Source organism: Triplophysa dalaica, chromosome 13 (genome assembly GCF_015846415.1).
Source record: "Triplophysa dalaica isolate WHDGS20190420 chromosome 13, ASM1584641v1, whole genome shotgun sequence".
In the NCBI taxonomy this organism is placed as follows: domain Eukaryota; kingdom Metazoa; phylum Chordata; class Actinopteri; order Cypriniformes; family Nemacheilidae; genus Triplophysa; species Triplophysa dalaica.
This window is the reverse complement of record NC_079554.1, coordinates 14883590-14901141: the sequence shown is the minus strand read 5'-3', so window position 1 is coordinate 14901141 and position 17552 is coordinate 14883590. Positions and strand designations below refer to the sequence as shown.

The window sequence follows — 17552 nt, the reverse complement described above, 5'->3', positions numbered from 1 at the left end:
AAACTGAGGGAAGTAAATTAAAAAACTGTGGCCACGTATTTGTGGGTGTTTTTTTTTGTGGGTTACCAGACGGGCTCCGTACCATAGTAACTGTCAGATAGGAGTTGAATATTAAGAATGTTATGTCCTACCCGGGATATTTTACCAAAACAAGCTAATATTTAATATACCAAGATAGTCCACCCTTTGATTAATAATAATGGTGATAAATGTTATGTTGTGTTGAGAAAGAAATGTAAACTTAAAATGAGCATAATCATCTATAATAAATAAATTGTGATAGTTATATAAATACTAGATTCATGGTATTGCATAATACAAATTCTTTATTAAACCTCCTTTATGCCATTTATGTCAAAAACAGAGTAGGCTATTATATGAAACATGCTTAAGATTTTTGGTTTTGATAATGGGTTAGTATTTGAATCGTCATTTATACAAACAAAATAGCATGCATAATGAGGTGTGTAAAGTGTCGGTATTACTTTATGTACATCTTGGTAGCCTACTACACTTTAGTTATATGTCCTTTTGCCTAAACGGTCTTTTAAGATTGTTCTTTTCAATGGTTGTGTTTATTTCATTTACTGTTTGTTTCATTTCACTGGACAAATGGGAAAGGAAACTCAATTTCCACCTTTCCATCACTAACTTTAACCTTTGTCTCAGCCTGGTTTGAAAGGGAACTGATCACATCTGTGAGGAGCTTATGAAAAGTTTTGAAGAAGGCTTCAGCGTATCGTTCAAGCACAGCAAGGAACTGCTTATAGGCCACTGATTTCTCAAAGTTTTGCTCCAGTCTCTGCAACTGACCAACAAATGAAATGTAGAGGGAATTAGCCGTATCCTCTATGTTCGGTTCTTGTATAATTCTTGTAATCTCATCACTGAAACCTCTCAAGGTTTCTCTTACTGAATCTTGGATCTCTTTCACAGTCATTACCTCTCCAGAAGGTAAATATAGTTGGACTGTGCTGATGGTCTCAAAGATGGGAAAAAAGTAATGATCTAAGTACTCATTAAAAACGATCATGAACTTCTCGTGCACTTTTAAAATATCAGAACAGATTTTTCTGCAGATTTCAGGCAGGGTTGCCTCATCCATTCCAGGGAGTACAAATTGTGTCTCTGTCAGAAACTTGATGACATCATCAAGCAAGGTCTGGATGGTATTTTGATAATGGACAACTACATTTTTATAAAGATCAGTTTGCTGACTAAGCTGTCGGACATTGCGGGAAGCAGCATTGTATGCCTCATTTAAGAAATGAAGAATGCTGCTTTTTATAAGTGTAAAGGACTCAAGGATGCTGTACTTTTCAGCAAATTGTGTAACACTAGATAACATGGATGGCAGTCTCTCCTTGAGACCTACGAACATGTCTTGTGGAGCATCTGAGTTGTAGGTGGCGGACAGAAGCATTTTTTGATCTCCCATTGGTGCTGCTCTGATTTCGAGAATTGCAATGTCATTTTGTGGGCCAGACTGCAAAAAAATACAAGCATTACATAAGCAAAATTCCACATACTAGGGTGAGGGAATAACTGTTATTTTGTAAAAAGGCAAATATCCCTTACAGCATAACGGCTATAGATCCTTCCATACATCTGTGATGGATGTATTGCCTGAAGCTGATAACCAAGGAAACCAGCTGATGGTGTGGAAACTGAGGCACTTGCTTCATCTCTTCGAACGGCATAGCGAACAGTTACGTCAGTGAAAGTTGGACTAGTGATATCCACATTCAGGGTGTGCCTGGGATCACTAAAATAAGAATTTTATAAGTAGCCTTAGTTGTTAGATTTTCAATTAAAGCAGGTTAACACTCAGAATTATTGATGTATCCAAGACTATTTTGGATTATAAAACACCTTTTTACCTCATGCTAATAACATTGCTGATGTCCATTGTAAAGTCTGCATGTGTAAGTACAGCATTAGCTTCAACAGTCAGGGCATCATTGTCCATTTTAGTAATCATGGAGCCTGTTTTGTAAAAAAGCATAAAGTTAAACACTTCCAAATAAAAAGGCAATAATGTTGTTAATTTCATTTACTGTAGTCAAACAAATTATTGAACAGTTTTGTAGATACTCACTGTCAAGATCATACTTCAGGAACCCAGCTGGTGAAGTAGTCGTAGACTTGAAAATACCTTTGAAGACTGGGGCATTTCCATTTAGGTTAGCAACAACATCCATGCTATATACTGGAGAGATGAACTTTGAGATGTACTCGATTTTCTGCTTGGGTACAGTGAACTCCACTACCAAAGCCTCAGAGATGCCAATGTTACCGAAGGTGCTTGGCTGAGACAAGTCAACTTTCACATCAGCCTTCAGTGACTTAAGAAGATCCAGATCACCTATAGCCTGAGCAGTATGCTTTCCTTTTGTGTTGAGCTGTCCAATATTTACTTCATTGTTGGAAGAAAGTTTCAGCAGAGCATATAAACGATTAACAGCTCCCTCCAAGGCCAAGCTTTCATCCACATCAAATTCGAGTTTGAGATCTCCATAATTGAAGTTGGCATTGCCAGTTGTCTTTAGAGTGGATCGGAAACTATCACCATTCTGGTAGATGGACTCGTCGTTATTCAGAACTCCGTTCAAGGTGCCACCATTCAGGAATGTTCCAGTTATTTTACCCTTCGTGGCCGTCTCAGCAGAGACGAAATTAGAAGCCCCTTCAAATTTCAGTGTGTTTTCAGCGTCTCCATTTCCAACAAGCTCAATAATAGGAATGTTAAAAGTATACTCTGTCTTCAGAGTTGAAACTGCCTTTGAAAGTGGCTTGTTGTCAGCATCGAGTTGGTGGTTGACTTTAGCTTTAAGAACAAGGAGGTTAATGTCTCCAGATGTGCCTGCAGACAGTGCTGCTTCCAGGTTATTTGTATTCATAGTGGCAATGCTGTTATGTGTTCCATTAATGTGGAAATTTTCCAGGACCACAGTAGTTGCTAATTTTAATCCACTTTTGGTGCTTAGGCTGCTGGTTCCTTCAAGCTTGGCCTTCAGACATTCAACCACAGAGGTAGATGTACCACCAAAGCGAATCACAAAGCTATCCTCCCCATAGAGACCAGCGTTAGTATTCAGGTTGAATACTGAGGACTTGAAAGACAGCTCAGAGATCAGATTTCCCAGAGAAGGTACATAGATAGGGCCAAGTTCAATTATGGGTTGAATTTTGCTCCTTTGATAGACAATCTTTGCATCTACATCAATGCTCTGATCAGTAGTGGTCAACAAGTTTTTAAGGCCTGTATGCTCATACAAGTTGATATCTTTGATTTCTAGAGTTCTCAAATCTACGAATGGTGTATTAACTGGGATAGATGGAATGCTAAATGGGATTGTTAGGAATTGTAGATCGGCATCTGCATTCATTGCGGCATAAATGCCAGTCTCATCCTTGTTGTTTTCAAATGTAAAGTTGTGACTATATTTCACCTGGTTGAAGCGTGCAAGTGCCACAGTGCTCATCCGTTGCATGTTGCTATTTAGCGTCATAGTGTGATTATTCATTAAATCCATCTTGGCTGACAGATACAACTCGGAGATGCTCACCTTGGCCCTGTTCTGGAAATCAAGTACCACATCAGTGGGATGCATTGAAAAGTTCAAGTAGTTGTATAAGTTAGCAGTGATTAATCCGGCAAGTTTTGTGTCATGGGTAAAGGTCAGCTCTACTTTCATTTCTCTGAGATGAGCCTTCCCTGCAGCATCCATCAAGAAAGAGTACCCTGAATCAGAACTATAAGCAATATGGCTCTTAAAGTCAATGTGGCTCAAGGCAACAGCTTCAGCATTTGCTGTCTCCTTAAATTTGAAATAAACACTGTCAACATCTCCAAAGTAAGTTAGTGTGAACTTCATTGGGTTAATATTAAGACTCAGCTCTTCCTTGTAGGTCAAGTCATCAGACGGGTTAAGCGTATTCAATTTTCCATTGTCTTTAAAGTTCAGGACAAAATTTAGGCCATCTTGGCGGACTGTTAGCTCATGAGTGTGAGAATGTTGAATGGCGGTAGACCACAGAGGAATGTTTACCTTGTCATCATAGACTGTTTTAAGATTTGCAGACATTCCATCCTCCAGGGCGAAGTGTACAGTATTGAGAATGTTAGCACTATATGGTGCAGTGTTTACCTTCACCGTAGTTCTGGCTAAAGTCTGGGCTGATAAGCCATAGAGTGTCACTGAAGCTTGATGATCAACACCTAGGGCACTGTGAGTGATTCTCAGGGTTTCAGAAACGATCAAACGTCTCATTTTAGGGACGGCAACACGAGCTGTGGAATCCAGGCTATACTTGAGCATCTCATATTCAGATATTCCATGTGAGTTAACGGATGCTGTGAAATGAGGAGTTTCTGGACTTTCAGTTGAATTGTAGAATTCTGCAGTAGTTCTCATGGTAAAAAAAGGAATGTTGACTTTAACTTCACCGTACAGCTTTCCGAGGCATGGCATGGTAAGCTCGTTGGGGAATGTTGGGAGTTTAAATTCTGGGATCTTAAGACCTGAGAATTGGTGCTTGTCAATGAATTTAGAGATGGCGGGGAAGGAGATCACTTCAAGTTCGACCACCGGCAGTGTTATGACAGGAAACTCTGGCAGGAAGTTAAGTGTCAGTTTGCCAAAGTAATCTTCAGGATCAAACATGCGCACTTCAGTCAAACTGATAAAAAAGTTAAGAATCTCTCTTATGTAATCCTCAATATCATCAAAGTGAATTGTGGTTGCCTCTATATTGTAGAATCCTGGAATGTAAAACTCTGGGATATAAATGTCTTCCATGTCTATGGTAACAAGTTTGTCTTTTAGCATTTCTAAAAATGCCCTAATACCATTGAAGACAGCAGAGTCTCTCAAATGCGTTTGAATTGGAATTAATATTAAATCAATCATATCAGCAACCTCTTCTGTCTCAAGAAAATCCATTAAGGCTTTTATTGAGGAAAGAGCATAGTTGGCGAATTCTCTGGCATTTTCAAGTTTTTCCGGGATCTCAAGTCTCACAATCATCAAGAAATTTAGATCAGATGCAACGTTCTTGAGTTTCCTGTTGGCCTGATCCACAAATGTGTTGTAGTCAAATAATTTGACATTTTTTATGAAATTATCAATGCAAACATTTAAGTGCTCAATCATTTGGTTAATCTCTGTTCCCCTCATATATCTGATTTGGTCATTTAACATTTTTATCACAAGGTTCTGAACTGTTTCCACAATGCTGTTAAAAACCTGGACTGCCTGTTCAAACTCTTTGGTAAGGTCATCCACACTAATCAACTTGTAGTCCTCCAATTCTTCCAGAATTTCTCTCACAAAGATATTCAACCCTATCATCATGTCAATTTCAGTGAAGAATTCTTTTACTTCGTCAATAATTTCGTTGATTTCCTCTACTAAAAAGTCTCTTAATTCTGGTAAGTCCTTCGAAACCTCAATAGCTAATTCCTTCAACTCCTCAATAAACCTTGCTAGTTCAAAATCCTCCACCATCTCCTTCAGTTCAATCAAAGTCTCCTCCAGGTAAGATTTGATTTCGTACTGTTCATCAAGATCATGCAAGAAGGCAAAGCTGGTGTCCTTCAGTTTCCCCATGTCAATCTTTTCAGTTACATCTTTAATGGCCTTAACGACTTTGAGAACCATGGATTTCACATCATATTTCTCATTGAATGCGTTGAAGGTCTCTGTAAGTACTGCTGTGTCAGATATTTTTGCAATCTCATTTGCATAAGTGCCCAGGTTAGTGAATAGCTTCATTACAACAGTCCTTAGATTGTCCAGAGAAGCATCCAGTTCCGCCTGAGTGATTCCATATTTCAGATTAAGACTAATCAAGTCCTGTCTCATTCGGTTCAGTCTTTCCTTTAGATTTATATCACTCATAAAATCTCTGAAGTGATCTGGAAGCTTCTGAATATCTACAGAGTTGATGTGATACTGCAGGGACTCAGCAACTGTAATAACTGTCAATTTAATTCTTTCCAGGACTCTAGGGATGTACTCCATTAATGGCAGGTTGATAACATGGCTATTCGTGTTTTTATCATATTTTAAGAAGCCTGAGATAAAGTGGTTTTGCTCTTCGGAGTTAACTGCATTGAAGAGGTAGGTGATCATGGATACAGACATTTCTAGTCCAAGCCTTTCAGGGGTGTTATAAAACCTGAGATCTTGGGTGAGGACATGGCTATCTACCTTAGATTCCACTCTCATTGTGGCCTTCTGCTCTGAGGGTGTCAGCAGAGTGTCAATCTTATTATCAAGGTTGGTTTCAAATGATACACCATTGTCTAGATTCTGAGTCGTTGAGAGTCTACATTCATGAGAGTGTGCAAATGCAAGTGGCTCTGCCTTTAGGAGAAACTTTGAGTAAACTTGGGTGCTGTGTTTTCCATACAAACTCACGTCACTGTCAGCATTGGTGATGGCATCAACATGGAGGCTGAATGGAAGAGCAGTGACGTAAATGGTATTGTCAAAGCGTATTGGCTGAGAGTTGAAACGGGCAGCATTTCTGACAGTGAGTGCAAGTCCAGATATCTCTATTTCTGTGTTTTGGTTAAGGTGAGATCCCATCAGTTTACCAGTAACACTGCACTTTGCCGTGGTAACCAGATCTGCGTACCCAATCTCATATGTGTGCTTCAATTCCTCCTCACCATAGGCAAGCTTAAAACTGCCAGTCAGGTCAGCTTTGTATAAATGTGCCTTCAGCTGGGCCTCATTAATCAGGCTGACATGCAAAACTGTCAGATTATTGTTGATGTTCATTAAAGCCTTATTATTCTCCAGCTGAAGGGAGATGTCATGAGCATATGATGTTCCATGTGCAACATTGGCTTCCGCTTTGGAGGTGAAAGCAATAGAGGACAGAGATGCAGACAGTGAGTTTGTCATGCCACCAAATTCACCTTTTGTCACAGCAGACAGGGAAAGCTTTGATGTATCAAGGGCCCGTTGAAGTTGCTCTCAAATGTCATAGGGCTATGTAGCGAGGTTTTGCCTTGCATCCCAAAGCCATCCTTGTTCAGAGACAGGCTACAATGGTGGGAAGCTTTATAATCAGCCAGCTTTACAGAGGCATTATGTTTTACATCCAATCCGTTGACATTCATATCTGCTGTAAAGCGGGATTCAAAAAGATCTTCATACCTGTCAGCAGCAGCCTCAATCTTAAAATTAACTCTGTCAGATCTAGCGCTAGCCTCAGCAATGTTTCGAATGTTCAGGTCGAAAGCCTTAAAATTTGACTTAAAAGCTACAAGAGACTCCTTATAGGTGACTTCAACTCTGTGTGTCAGACTGTCTTCAAATGCAGTTGTTTTTGATACCACAGCAAACGCTCCATTATCAAGGACAACCTCAAAGATATTCCGTGCACTGAACAAGTTTGAGTTTACCTCTAGGGAGGAATCAATTTTTCCTGCTGGCTTAAATGGATGGAGAAGAAGTGACTGCTTAAGGGTTGTATCGACATTCAGAGGACCAATCTCGATAGATCCCACCAGGTTTCCATCTCCAGAGATCTCCTCAATATTGAGTCCAGCCTGGCTTGTTTGTTCCAGAGAAATCTTCAGACCCAGGGGGCTGGTTGCCGCAATCTTGCTGGTTGAATTCACTGCGATTTTTGCAGCCGGTTTTACATCGCCAAGGAATGTAACACTGACATCAAGAAGCTTGTGATTGACAGCAGTTTTCACCTCAACTTTGAAAGTGTCACTAGGTGTGTCAATCAGTGAAGCAGATCCTAAACACAGCAAAAATAACACAGACAGATTATTCTTCCATTCAGTGTCAGAAAGACCCTTATGATTTTGACCAAAAAAAATTACTTTTATTCACAGAGGTAGCATGAACAAATAATTTCTGCATTTTTACAGTAAATATCAATTTTATATTTGAATTAATTTGAAAGTATATTAATAAAACACCGTCTTGTATAATCCTTGCAAAATCTAGAGTGGAGCTGTTGTACAAACTGATCAATTGTGGGGTTTGTTAGGTGTGCTAAACCAAATTAATCTGTAGGGAAGCACTTTAGAAAGCAATTGATGTTACCTACATGTGTTGAATAAGTAGAAGTTTAACATTAAGTGTAGTTACTGTGTTGAACTTGGTGAATGAAAATACACATTTCATTTTAAAAGCATGTAAAAAATCCTTATAGTGATTTGAAAGTTGAGAAAGGAAGGATACATCACAAATATGGCAAACAATGGTTCTAGGGATATAATTATTTAAAAATATAAATAGTTACTTAAAAATAAATGTATGCATATTTTGTTTGAATTTTATGTTTAGTACACATTTTATGTGGGTAGTTGACAAATAAATGTGTCTTATGGTGTGAAAATTTTAGAAAAACTAACTAACAATCAAGATATATCTCTCTTATGATATTTTATATTAGAAATATTAATAATATAAAATAACATATTATTAACAGTTTGTTTTCTAAATTTTTGCTATGTCACACATGTAGACACATGTGTAGTATATTTGTCAACTACCCATGTTTTTTGTATGTGCAAAGCCTAACCTTCAACTTTTAGAGACAGGATATCCACAGGGCTGCTTCCAGTTACTTCAAATTTAGTAGAATAAGTTGGGTTCTCGGGTTCCTTGCCGGCAGAAACAGTAGCCTCCATGTTGTAGAGGTTGCTGTTCAGTTTGCTGGAGAACTCTGCCATTCCAAGAACAGGCAGCGTCAACGTCAGCTTCTCTGGAACAAAGACCTCTGGAAGCGGAATGTTAGCGGAAGCAACTTGCAGGCCAAGCTGAGGTACTTCAAAGTCTGGTGTGGTTAGGGCAGCAGGGATGTTAAAATCTCCAGAAGATTTACCACCAAAAGGAACAGGGATGTTGACGGTGTAATATTGCTGGCTGAACTTGTATTTGGCAGCCCCCTCACTGTTTAAAGAAAATCAGATTCCCTGTTATTGTACCTATATTAGCTATTACAAACATGGCCGTACCCACCATTGATGTCTCCGAGGTCCAGACCTCTGTAGTTTTGTCGTGAAAAGTTTTTAGTACTGCCAATTTAGTAGAAAACACCTAGATAACTGACCTCAGATCTGAACTACCTCAACTGTTTAACAGCGCTCTTAACTGTCAATCGGATTGAGTTGGCAAATCAAATGAAGAAAGGCGAGGAGTACTGTCCAATCAAATGAAAGAAGGCGTGAGTTTTGACGCGACAAAAACCTTCACTAGTTCATGCTAAACTTGACTCAGGTGTGTTTATAGGTTGAGGTTAGCCTATTAAAACAAGAATATGATTTGCAAATAATTCAAATGCATCCCTTTTAAACAACTTCTCGTTCTTTAATTCTGTTTCTATATCATTTTAAGTTCACCTATTTTGAATAAAAATAGTGTCTGCAACTTCTTTAGCTACACAAAAAGGTTAAAGGCACTGTTCACTCAAAAATGGAAACCTCTTACCTTTATGTAATTTCAAACCCAAATGCATTATGCTCCTTTATGAAGGTTGTTTTTCAATCTGGTAGTATTTGTATAATTTACCAAAGTAAGTGTTTACTTTCATAACTGATACACATGAAAAGACAGAAACGGTTTTAGCAATTGGTATGTAATTTGCACTGCCAACGTTTCAAAATGCACATGCTTATGTAGATCAAGAAAGTACATTTTTGTTCGGGACAAATTCAGTTTTTGGACCTCGGTTTTTCCAAAATCCTGCGTACGGCCCATATTACAAAGAATCAGTTTGTATCGTGCATCATGCTCTAGTTTTTGCATTTGTAAATTGTTATTGTTGTGTACCTTGATGAAAATTTGTTGATTTATAAATTGTGAAATAAAATGTATAACATATTTATAAAATTAAATCAAAATTAAATATAAAATAAATACAATATTTAATTCACTCACGCATTCAGGAAAAGCTTTTCCGGTAGAGTGAATTCAGAGACGGCAGGAACCCTGAAGTTCTCGACAAATGGGATGCCGGCAGCATATTGTTCTAGGAAGCCATTAGTGCCCTATATGGAATTATAGACCAACTGATATTGTCAAAAACATTTTCTTTTCCATTTTTTCAAGAATTTATTTTGAACTCACCTCAACTGATTTGATCAAGATATCACTGATGGTTATTTCTTGACCGACTTTCTGGTCAAGAAAATCTCTGACCATAGCTTTGACGGTATCAATCTCATAGCTCATGTCAGATTTCACCTCAGCTTCAATCTTCTTAGCATCTGAAAATTTTGTATTAAAATTATTAGAATTTTCACAATGTGCTCAAACACCACCATGGACATACAGTATATAACATATAAACATCTAATATCTGTACCATATTTTAGAGTGACTGTCTGCACAGAGGATGTCTCTGGAATCTTTAGGTCACTCTCCAGCTCTAATGTAAGGCCATCGACACAATTTAAATTTGCAGTTACTTTAGCATCAGTCTGAAGATTAGGGACGAGCAGCTGAATCGCTAGCATTGAATCCTTCATCACCTGAATCCTTAAGTATGAAAAGAACATTTACGAATGAACATCATAGCTTATTTTCAACATATTATTAATAATTATGCCTCTACTGTTTAAACATATTTATACAAACATGTGCATACTTAGCAAGGCCAATAAGAGATGCTTGGGGTATGTTCTTGTTTATAAAGTCAATCTGGATAGAATGTGTGGCTTTTCCCTTAGTGCTGGGGTCAACAGCACCAATCCTGAGTCCAGCTTCCAGGTCGTAGTCAGGAACTTGGAAATCTGCAGACACGCTGTATTTTTGTCTGTCGAACATTATTTTGGCCGTGCCCTCAAAGGATGTTCCTGTTATGTGGAAAAAGAAAGACTTGTAATTTGTAGAGTAACAGAAATTATATATCTCATATTCTAGAGTTCACAAGATATTATTTTGTGTACCTTCGGCCTTCACAGCAAAAGTCACTTTGTCAACCTTATCTTCAGATGCATAATTAAGGGTAGCGGTGTACTCGGAAACCTCACCAGTGGGGTGGAGCTCAATGGAAAATCTGAAGGAAGAGTCAAGGATCATCTTTAAATTTCGGCGAAGAACTGAAGTTATTCAATGTCCTGTAAAAGAATTTGACTTACTTGCTATCACCAGTTAAGGGAAAGTAGGGAGCGGCATTATTGGAGAAGTCATCAGAATACTGCAGATCACTGCAGTAATTTACACCAGGAATGAAAGGGGTGCATTCTTCCATTTTGACTTGATCCATTAACACGGGAATGCTCTTTGTTTCTGTTCCGCTCACTGACACCAAAGAGTTGCTGAAAAATTACACAATTTACATAATATATATGTGGATCAACATCGCAATGTTTTCACACACGTTTGTGATGATTGCTCTTAAGACAGCTGTGAAATATCTTACGTCATACTGAAGATCTTAGTTGGATCTTTAGGTCCAGGAATGGTCAGCTTGACCTGCCTGTTGGACACGGCAACCTTTGCTCTCATGCCACTCTCATGGTAAATGTTGGTGTGCATCTCCAGACCAGACTGAACGTATTCAGGTAAGAGAGCTCCAACCTCAGTTACAAACTCAATGCCGGCAGATGGCATGAAGGCGATCTCGCTCTGAATAACGAACAGAATAACAGCAATAGTTGATCTTATCTAGTAAAATTCTAATGTAAATATGAACAAAATGATCTTCGTAAAAGTCTGCTGATCTCATACCATGTCACGTCCAAATTTAAGTCCTCCCTTTACTCCTGGAGCAAAAGTACCAGACAAAGCAATTCTCAGTGGAACCCCAGAACCAGTAGGAAGATAGAACTCATTATCCATGAAGATGTAGTGAAGGAAAAGGTCGTTGTTGGCACTTGAAAACAGGCTTTTGACGAACTGTAAAAAAACATTTTTTTAAAAACATTTGGATTCTATAATTATGATGTTTCTGAGCAAGACATCGGTTGTTGGTTTTTTATTCGACTGTTTTGCTATGGCCTACCAACTACGAATCTGTTTAACATAAACTTACAAAAGTAGCATTTAATTTCTATTTTAATTGTAATTTAAAACCATTTTTACATCAGTCGGGAACATCTTTATGAGGCTATTGGTCAGCAAAGCAGCAGAATAGGCCATCTCCTCCACATCCTTGGTTTTGAGATAGCCAAGTTCAGTACCCAGAAGCCTCAGGTAGATCATAGCTTCTGGGTTTTCCTGAGCCTTCAGTTTCTGGATGAGCTTGTTTACATTATTAGTTACTTCCTTGATGATGCTCTGAGGGGCCTGTTTGAAAAATGTACATCAGCATTGAACTGATACCATGGAGATTGCTTAATGAATAATTTGGAATAGAATTGGATTTAAATACCTGTTTCATCTTGAAATCATTCCATAGTTTTGGAAACATACTCTCCAGAATTTCATTGCCTTTGGGCATTTTGTCAGCAGCATAGTTGATGGTCTTTTGCATGGTGTCACGGAAGAATCCATCAATGCCAATCAAGGCGTCAATAGTTGGTTCAAGTCCCTTACCATTTAACCCAATCTAAAAGAACAAAAATGATGCAAAATGCCCCCCCCCAAAAAAATTACATACAAAAGTGTAGAGTAAAGACAGAACATAGCTTAAACCGACGACCCCATAAATGCACACAAATTTATATTCCACAAACAAATGTACAAGTAAAAGCTCTGAGATTTTAAACATTTGGAATAATCTTGTACCTCAAACATGTCCACGTCATATCCAAAAGCATTCAGGGTCATGTCCAGTATGACTTCATTAGGTAAAAGGTGTTCAGAATCAAAAATTAGATTTCCCTCTAGAGAGCCAATCCTGTAATTGCGTGAGTACTTGGTTGGATCCATGACTGCTCCAATCTCATTGCCTTGGAGGGCATTAAGAATCTTTTCTCTAAGTCTGGAAAGCAAAAGCAATTACAATAAATTTTTGCTAGGTTATGGTAAAACAAGACATTTTTTGGGGTTTTACTCACTCTCTGGTGTCTGGTGCCGTGGAGCTCAGAATGTTGTTCAGGTGTGAGTTAACAAAGCTCATGACCTGAACGTTTCCATTGTTAGGCAGAGCAGAGATCAACTGAGTCAGTTCAGCGGGCTGAGGGTCTTTCATAAGAATGAGATAAGCAGCCATGCGATTTTGCATTGGAGCAGCTCCATCCAAAAGAACCTGCATGAGTACCTCTCTGCCCTGTTAGAAATACAGCAATAATAATGTCAGTTTATCCAATCAACACAAAACATAGAATTGCTTAATATGTCTACATTACCTCTTCAGGGATAGACGTCAGTCTAAAAGCTTGAATAGCAGCTTGCTGGACCTCGGGTGTTGCAGACGGCTGGTTTACACACTGTGTGATTGCTGATTTTAAAGCAGGGCTTGCGGCTCCAACAGCAGCAGCCATATTTCCAATGACCTAGATGTTTTCAAAAAATAAAGCTCTCAGATTGACCCAAACTTTTAATACTGCTGTTATTTTAACAATGTATGAAATCGTTTTTAAAAAAATTTTTCATTATTATTAGTTAATTTAATCAATGATATATAAAATAATATTGTGGCAAACATCATTTTGTTCGTGAACTTTTGACCGGATATTAGACTTTTTAAGTAGTCAATAGGTTTACATAAGCCCTTAAAGTGGACATGAAAGTACTGCAAGAGTGGTTTCCGTCTACTTTCGAATCGGCACTTTATGTCATAGGTTTATTGGTCTCGAACACACCTACCGTTTTTTTTACGAATCCTACGTGTCTTTGACGATCACAGTAATCACGATTGAAAGAGCTGATTGCTCACTAACATCCGTTGCAACACTTAAATTTAGGTTGTACAGTGACATATCGTGTTTTTAACTTTACAAATTACTACATTAATTCCGATTCAGACGATTTACAGACATGAGAGGTGGTCCATCAAATTGACATAATGACAGGGTAATGAGCCAATTAGAACAATGAGAGCTCCCATGTGACATTTCGCTGTACTTTGCTCCATCCTTACTCTTATTCTATTAGAATATGCAGTGATGGCTTAAGAAGTAAATAGAGACGCCAGATTCCTCTGAAATTTTGACAACGATTAGGTTGTTTGACAGTTTACATTAGAAAAATGCCGTAAGTGCTTAACCAACTGTTTCTAGTATATATTTGTTTAACTTATGAAGGCACTGCCACCTTTGTTCTCTCTGATAGAAGGTAACGTACCCTTAGGGACAAGTATATTTGTTCCGGGTTCCCTGTGCAATCACCAATCTGTTCAAGGGCATAATCTGCCACTGCCTGGATCTCAGGGGTGACATTTCCTTCAGCTTCATAGAGCCTTATAAAAAGCAAAAAATTAGAGATTAAAAAAAAAAAAAAAAAGTAGAACATCATTATAGTTAAACTAGCCATTTCTCACCTTCTAACGGCATTACTGAGAGCATAATAGATAGGCTTGCTGGCCTTGAATTTAGCCATCTCCAGCATTTCCTTGACAAGGGCTCTGGAAGGGTTGGGTACCATTCCCAAAGCATACACAGCAGCATCTATCTCTACTGAGGAACTGTCAAAAGTCCTGAGGACCTGCATGATGGCACTGCTGCATTCTGGTGTTCCACACTGAAACAACACCTGGTACATCAGGGGCCGAGAAATCTCCAGGGCTTCTGGTAGGCCAGCAGTCAGGGCCTCAACATTCATTTTACGGACTACAGACACAAGTTTGTGAGCCAAGTGGGCTCTTTTGTGTCCATTTTTGGTACTGGAGAGACCAGTCAGTTCCCTCAGAACAGCCAGCATGTCTTCCTTATTCGCAATGGGATGAACTGTGTCGGCACTGCCATCGAGATGCAGGGTCCTCATCTTGGCAACATCTAAAAAAATAACAGGACTACTTTTTGGCCACAACAACTACATATAAAATATCATTAAGATAAATGTTTATATTATAGCTTACTGTGTTCAAAAATTCTGTCATTGTGTGTAGTCACTCCCACCAAAGTCAAAGACTGTTTTCCAACATTAGTAACTCCATACTGATCTCTGTTGATATTCAAACATTTTATTTAGTAGCCTACAAAAAAATTGTCACCAGTAAAACTTATGTACTTCACAGTTGACTCACTTGTAAGAGAAAGGCAAAATAATGTGTTTTTCAGTGCAAACACCTGAGGTCATGTGCTTCTGTGCATTATCAAACTTGTAGTTGCAAGTTTGGCTGCTCCTGATCAGTTGAGTAAGGGGGTAGTGCTGAGTAATGAAAAAGACAGATCTTGTCAGATATCCAGCTCATAGAGTTATTTTGTTTTATTCATACATAATGAATTACTTACCATGCCTGTGATAAGGGCCAGAGGGCTGGTGTGGTCTTTGATGGGCCTGAAATTGTCACATTTGGACAGGTCTCTGTTCAGAGTAACATCAGTGGCAATATCCTCTCTGGCATTCACACTGTAGCCAGTCTTACACAAGCCATAGATGGTGGGCTGGTTTGGGGAAAAGTTTATAAAAGTAATGTATCTGTCAGTGTTATTTCACAAATGTACAAATTTGTTACAGCAATGATTTAATAATGAATGACTGACCATTCTCTTGTTTTGTTCTTCTTCAAGCAAAGGCACGGCAAGGGCAGAGATCAGACCTCTCTTGATGTTCAGAATGTTGATTGGCTCATCATCCTCAGGGAACAACTTGATCTCATTCTTTTCATCAACGGTGAACTTAAGTGGGTTCCTGAGAGATAATATTTATGTACAGTAGGTCATTATTGATTCATTACTGATTTATGTTATAGAAATTATATCAGTATGATTATTTATCTAATTAAAATGTTTCCTCTATCCTTCTTTAAATCTAATGAATCTGATTAATAAATTAGGTTAATGTAGTGTTATGTCTGATTTCAATATAGAATGCTCCCTGTGATCTGGATGTGATTTCAGATAGTAGATAAATATGATTAACATGCAACTTTACATAAGAAAAAAGTAACATCATTATCTAGTAAAAATGTCTTGAAGAACCAATCCAGTCTCACGACAGTTTGTTAGGAAACTAATTCCCCTGAGACTTTGTTGGAAGAACATACTTCTCCATGGCAGCCCTGAAGGTATCTGCCCCAGCAGATGGCCCAAAGACAGGGTTTCCTTCAGCATCAACATCGGTTACCTCACTCAATGTACAGCTAGTTGTTCGCACAATGTAGCTGCATGTGCCCGGGACTTCAATTTCAACCTATTTAAAGCAGCAAAGTCTGTTATACAATGTTTGGAAATTCAAACAAACGAAAGGAATCAAGATATTGTCACATATGTACCTTGCAGCTGGCCTTGGGGCCATTGATTGCTTGATTCAGGGCATTTAGGGACTCTGTTACATAACTGTATTCATACTTGTGAAAGCTCTTGTACCTTTTGGCCACTAGGGGAACACAAACCACATTGTAACCACTTAGGAAGCTGATGGAAGACTGCAACTTAAAAATATAGTGCCTTTAACAAAATGAAGAGAATTAATTATTAAATAAGGAACTAATTTTACTATTGGTTTTAAAACCTTATTCATGAATCATCATGAAAAATTATACAATATGGAATATATATTTTCTAGAAAAACAATTTGTAGAATATCGAGTAAAGATGTCAAATAATATTTAAGCACATACAAAGGCATGGTGTCTCCTCATCTTGAGCATCTACAAATGTAAAACCTGAGGATTAAACAAACAATATCAAAACACCAGCCAGCGGATAAAAACACTATAATACAACACAACACATTTAATCCAATGAAACAGTAGAACAGGATCCCCATAAAATAAATACACTCTCACAAAAAGAAATATTCCAAGAGAACGAAAAATTGCACTTGAGTAATTTCCTCAGACATTAATGTTTACTTACTTGTCAAAACTGTAGTGCATAGCAGCAGCAAAAGGCAGAGCTTATTGTCCCCCATTATGGGTTCAGTTAAGCTCTCTCCTTAAGACACGTTTTTAGAGGTATCCTGCTGTATAACGGTTGCCAATGGCTTTATATACTAAGGCAGGTTATACAGCAGAGGGGGGGAGAGATGCAGTCACATTCAGCCCATTCCAAAGTTCGTATAATGTGCCTCTGTGGCAGGACAAAGGCAACTAGTTTAAAATAAGGAGTCAATTGTCTTTTAACTGAAAGAATGGATACTTGTCCAGTTATTAATAGGACATGTTTTGGAAATGAATATTGTTAATTGTTCAATTTACATCCGTCTTTGTGAAATACAGAGGACACTTTTTTACAACTTTTGGCAACAATTAATTTATACAACCTCCTTCATGTCTACTTAATGAGATGCAACGAAAACAAGACGGACATGTGACTAATCTCAGCCTGTATATCTAATAACATTGTATCTCCTACAACAACATATTTATTTGGATGCATTTTATTTTGTCAATCTTCCCCAAGGATATTGCCAATCAGATATGAAACCAGACTGATACCACGACTGGAATAAATGATTAAACATTTTGCCCTTTTGTCCTGTTTACTTATTTTCTTTAGAGGGTAAATGTACCAAAAAGTT

At 38.1% G+C, this 17552-nt stretch overlaps 1 protein-coding gene across 1 annotated transcript; it reads right to left on the bottom strand.

Moving 5' to 3' along the window:
• Nucleotides 1-308: 308 nt before the first annotated feature.
• apobb.1 (apolipoprotein Bb, tandem duplicate 1) lies at nucleotides 309-17025 on the bottom strand. The gene is given in 29 exon segments (XM_056763871.1): nucleotides 309-1486; nucleotides 1579-1765; nucleotides 1881-1986; nucleotides 2099-6973; nucleotides 6976-7767; nucleotides 8560-8930; nucleotides 9918-10027; nucleotides 10107-10246; nucleotides 10345-10517; nucleotides 10627-10834; nucleotides 10928-11037; nucleotides 11120-11299; nucleotides 11404-11609; nucleotides 11712-11879; nucleotides 12066-12269; nucleotides 12355-12531; nucleotides 12711-12906; nucleotides 12983-13194; nucleotides 13274-13420; nucleotides 14211-14325; nucleotides 14407-14860; nucleotides 14944-15029; nucleotides 15112-15236; nucleotides 15320-15472; nucleotides 15572-15719; nucleotides 16075-16220; nucleotides 16303-16406; nucleotides 16651-16695; nucleotides 16889-17025. Coding segments are annotated over 29 exon segments (10878 nt in total). The 5' UTR covers nucleotides 16944-17025; the 3' UTR covers nucleotides 309-601.
• Between the last annotated feature and the right edge of the window lie 527 nt (nucleotides 17026-17552).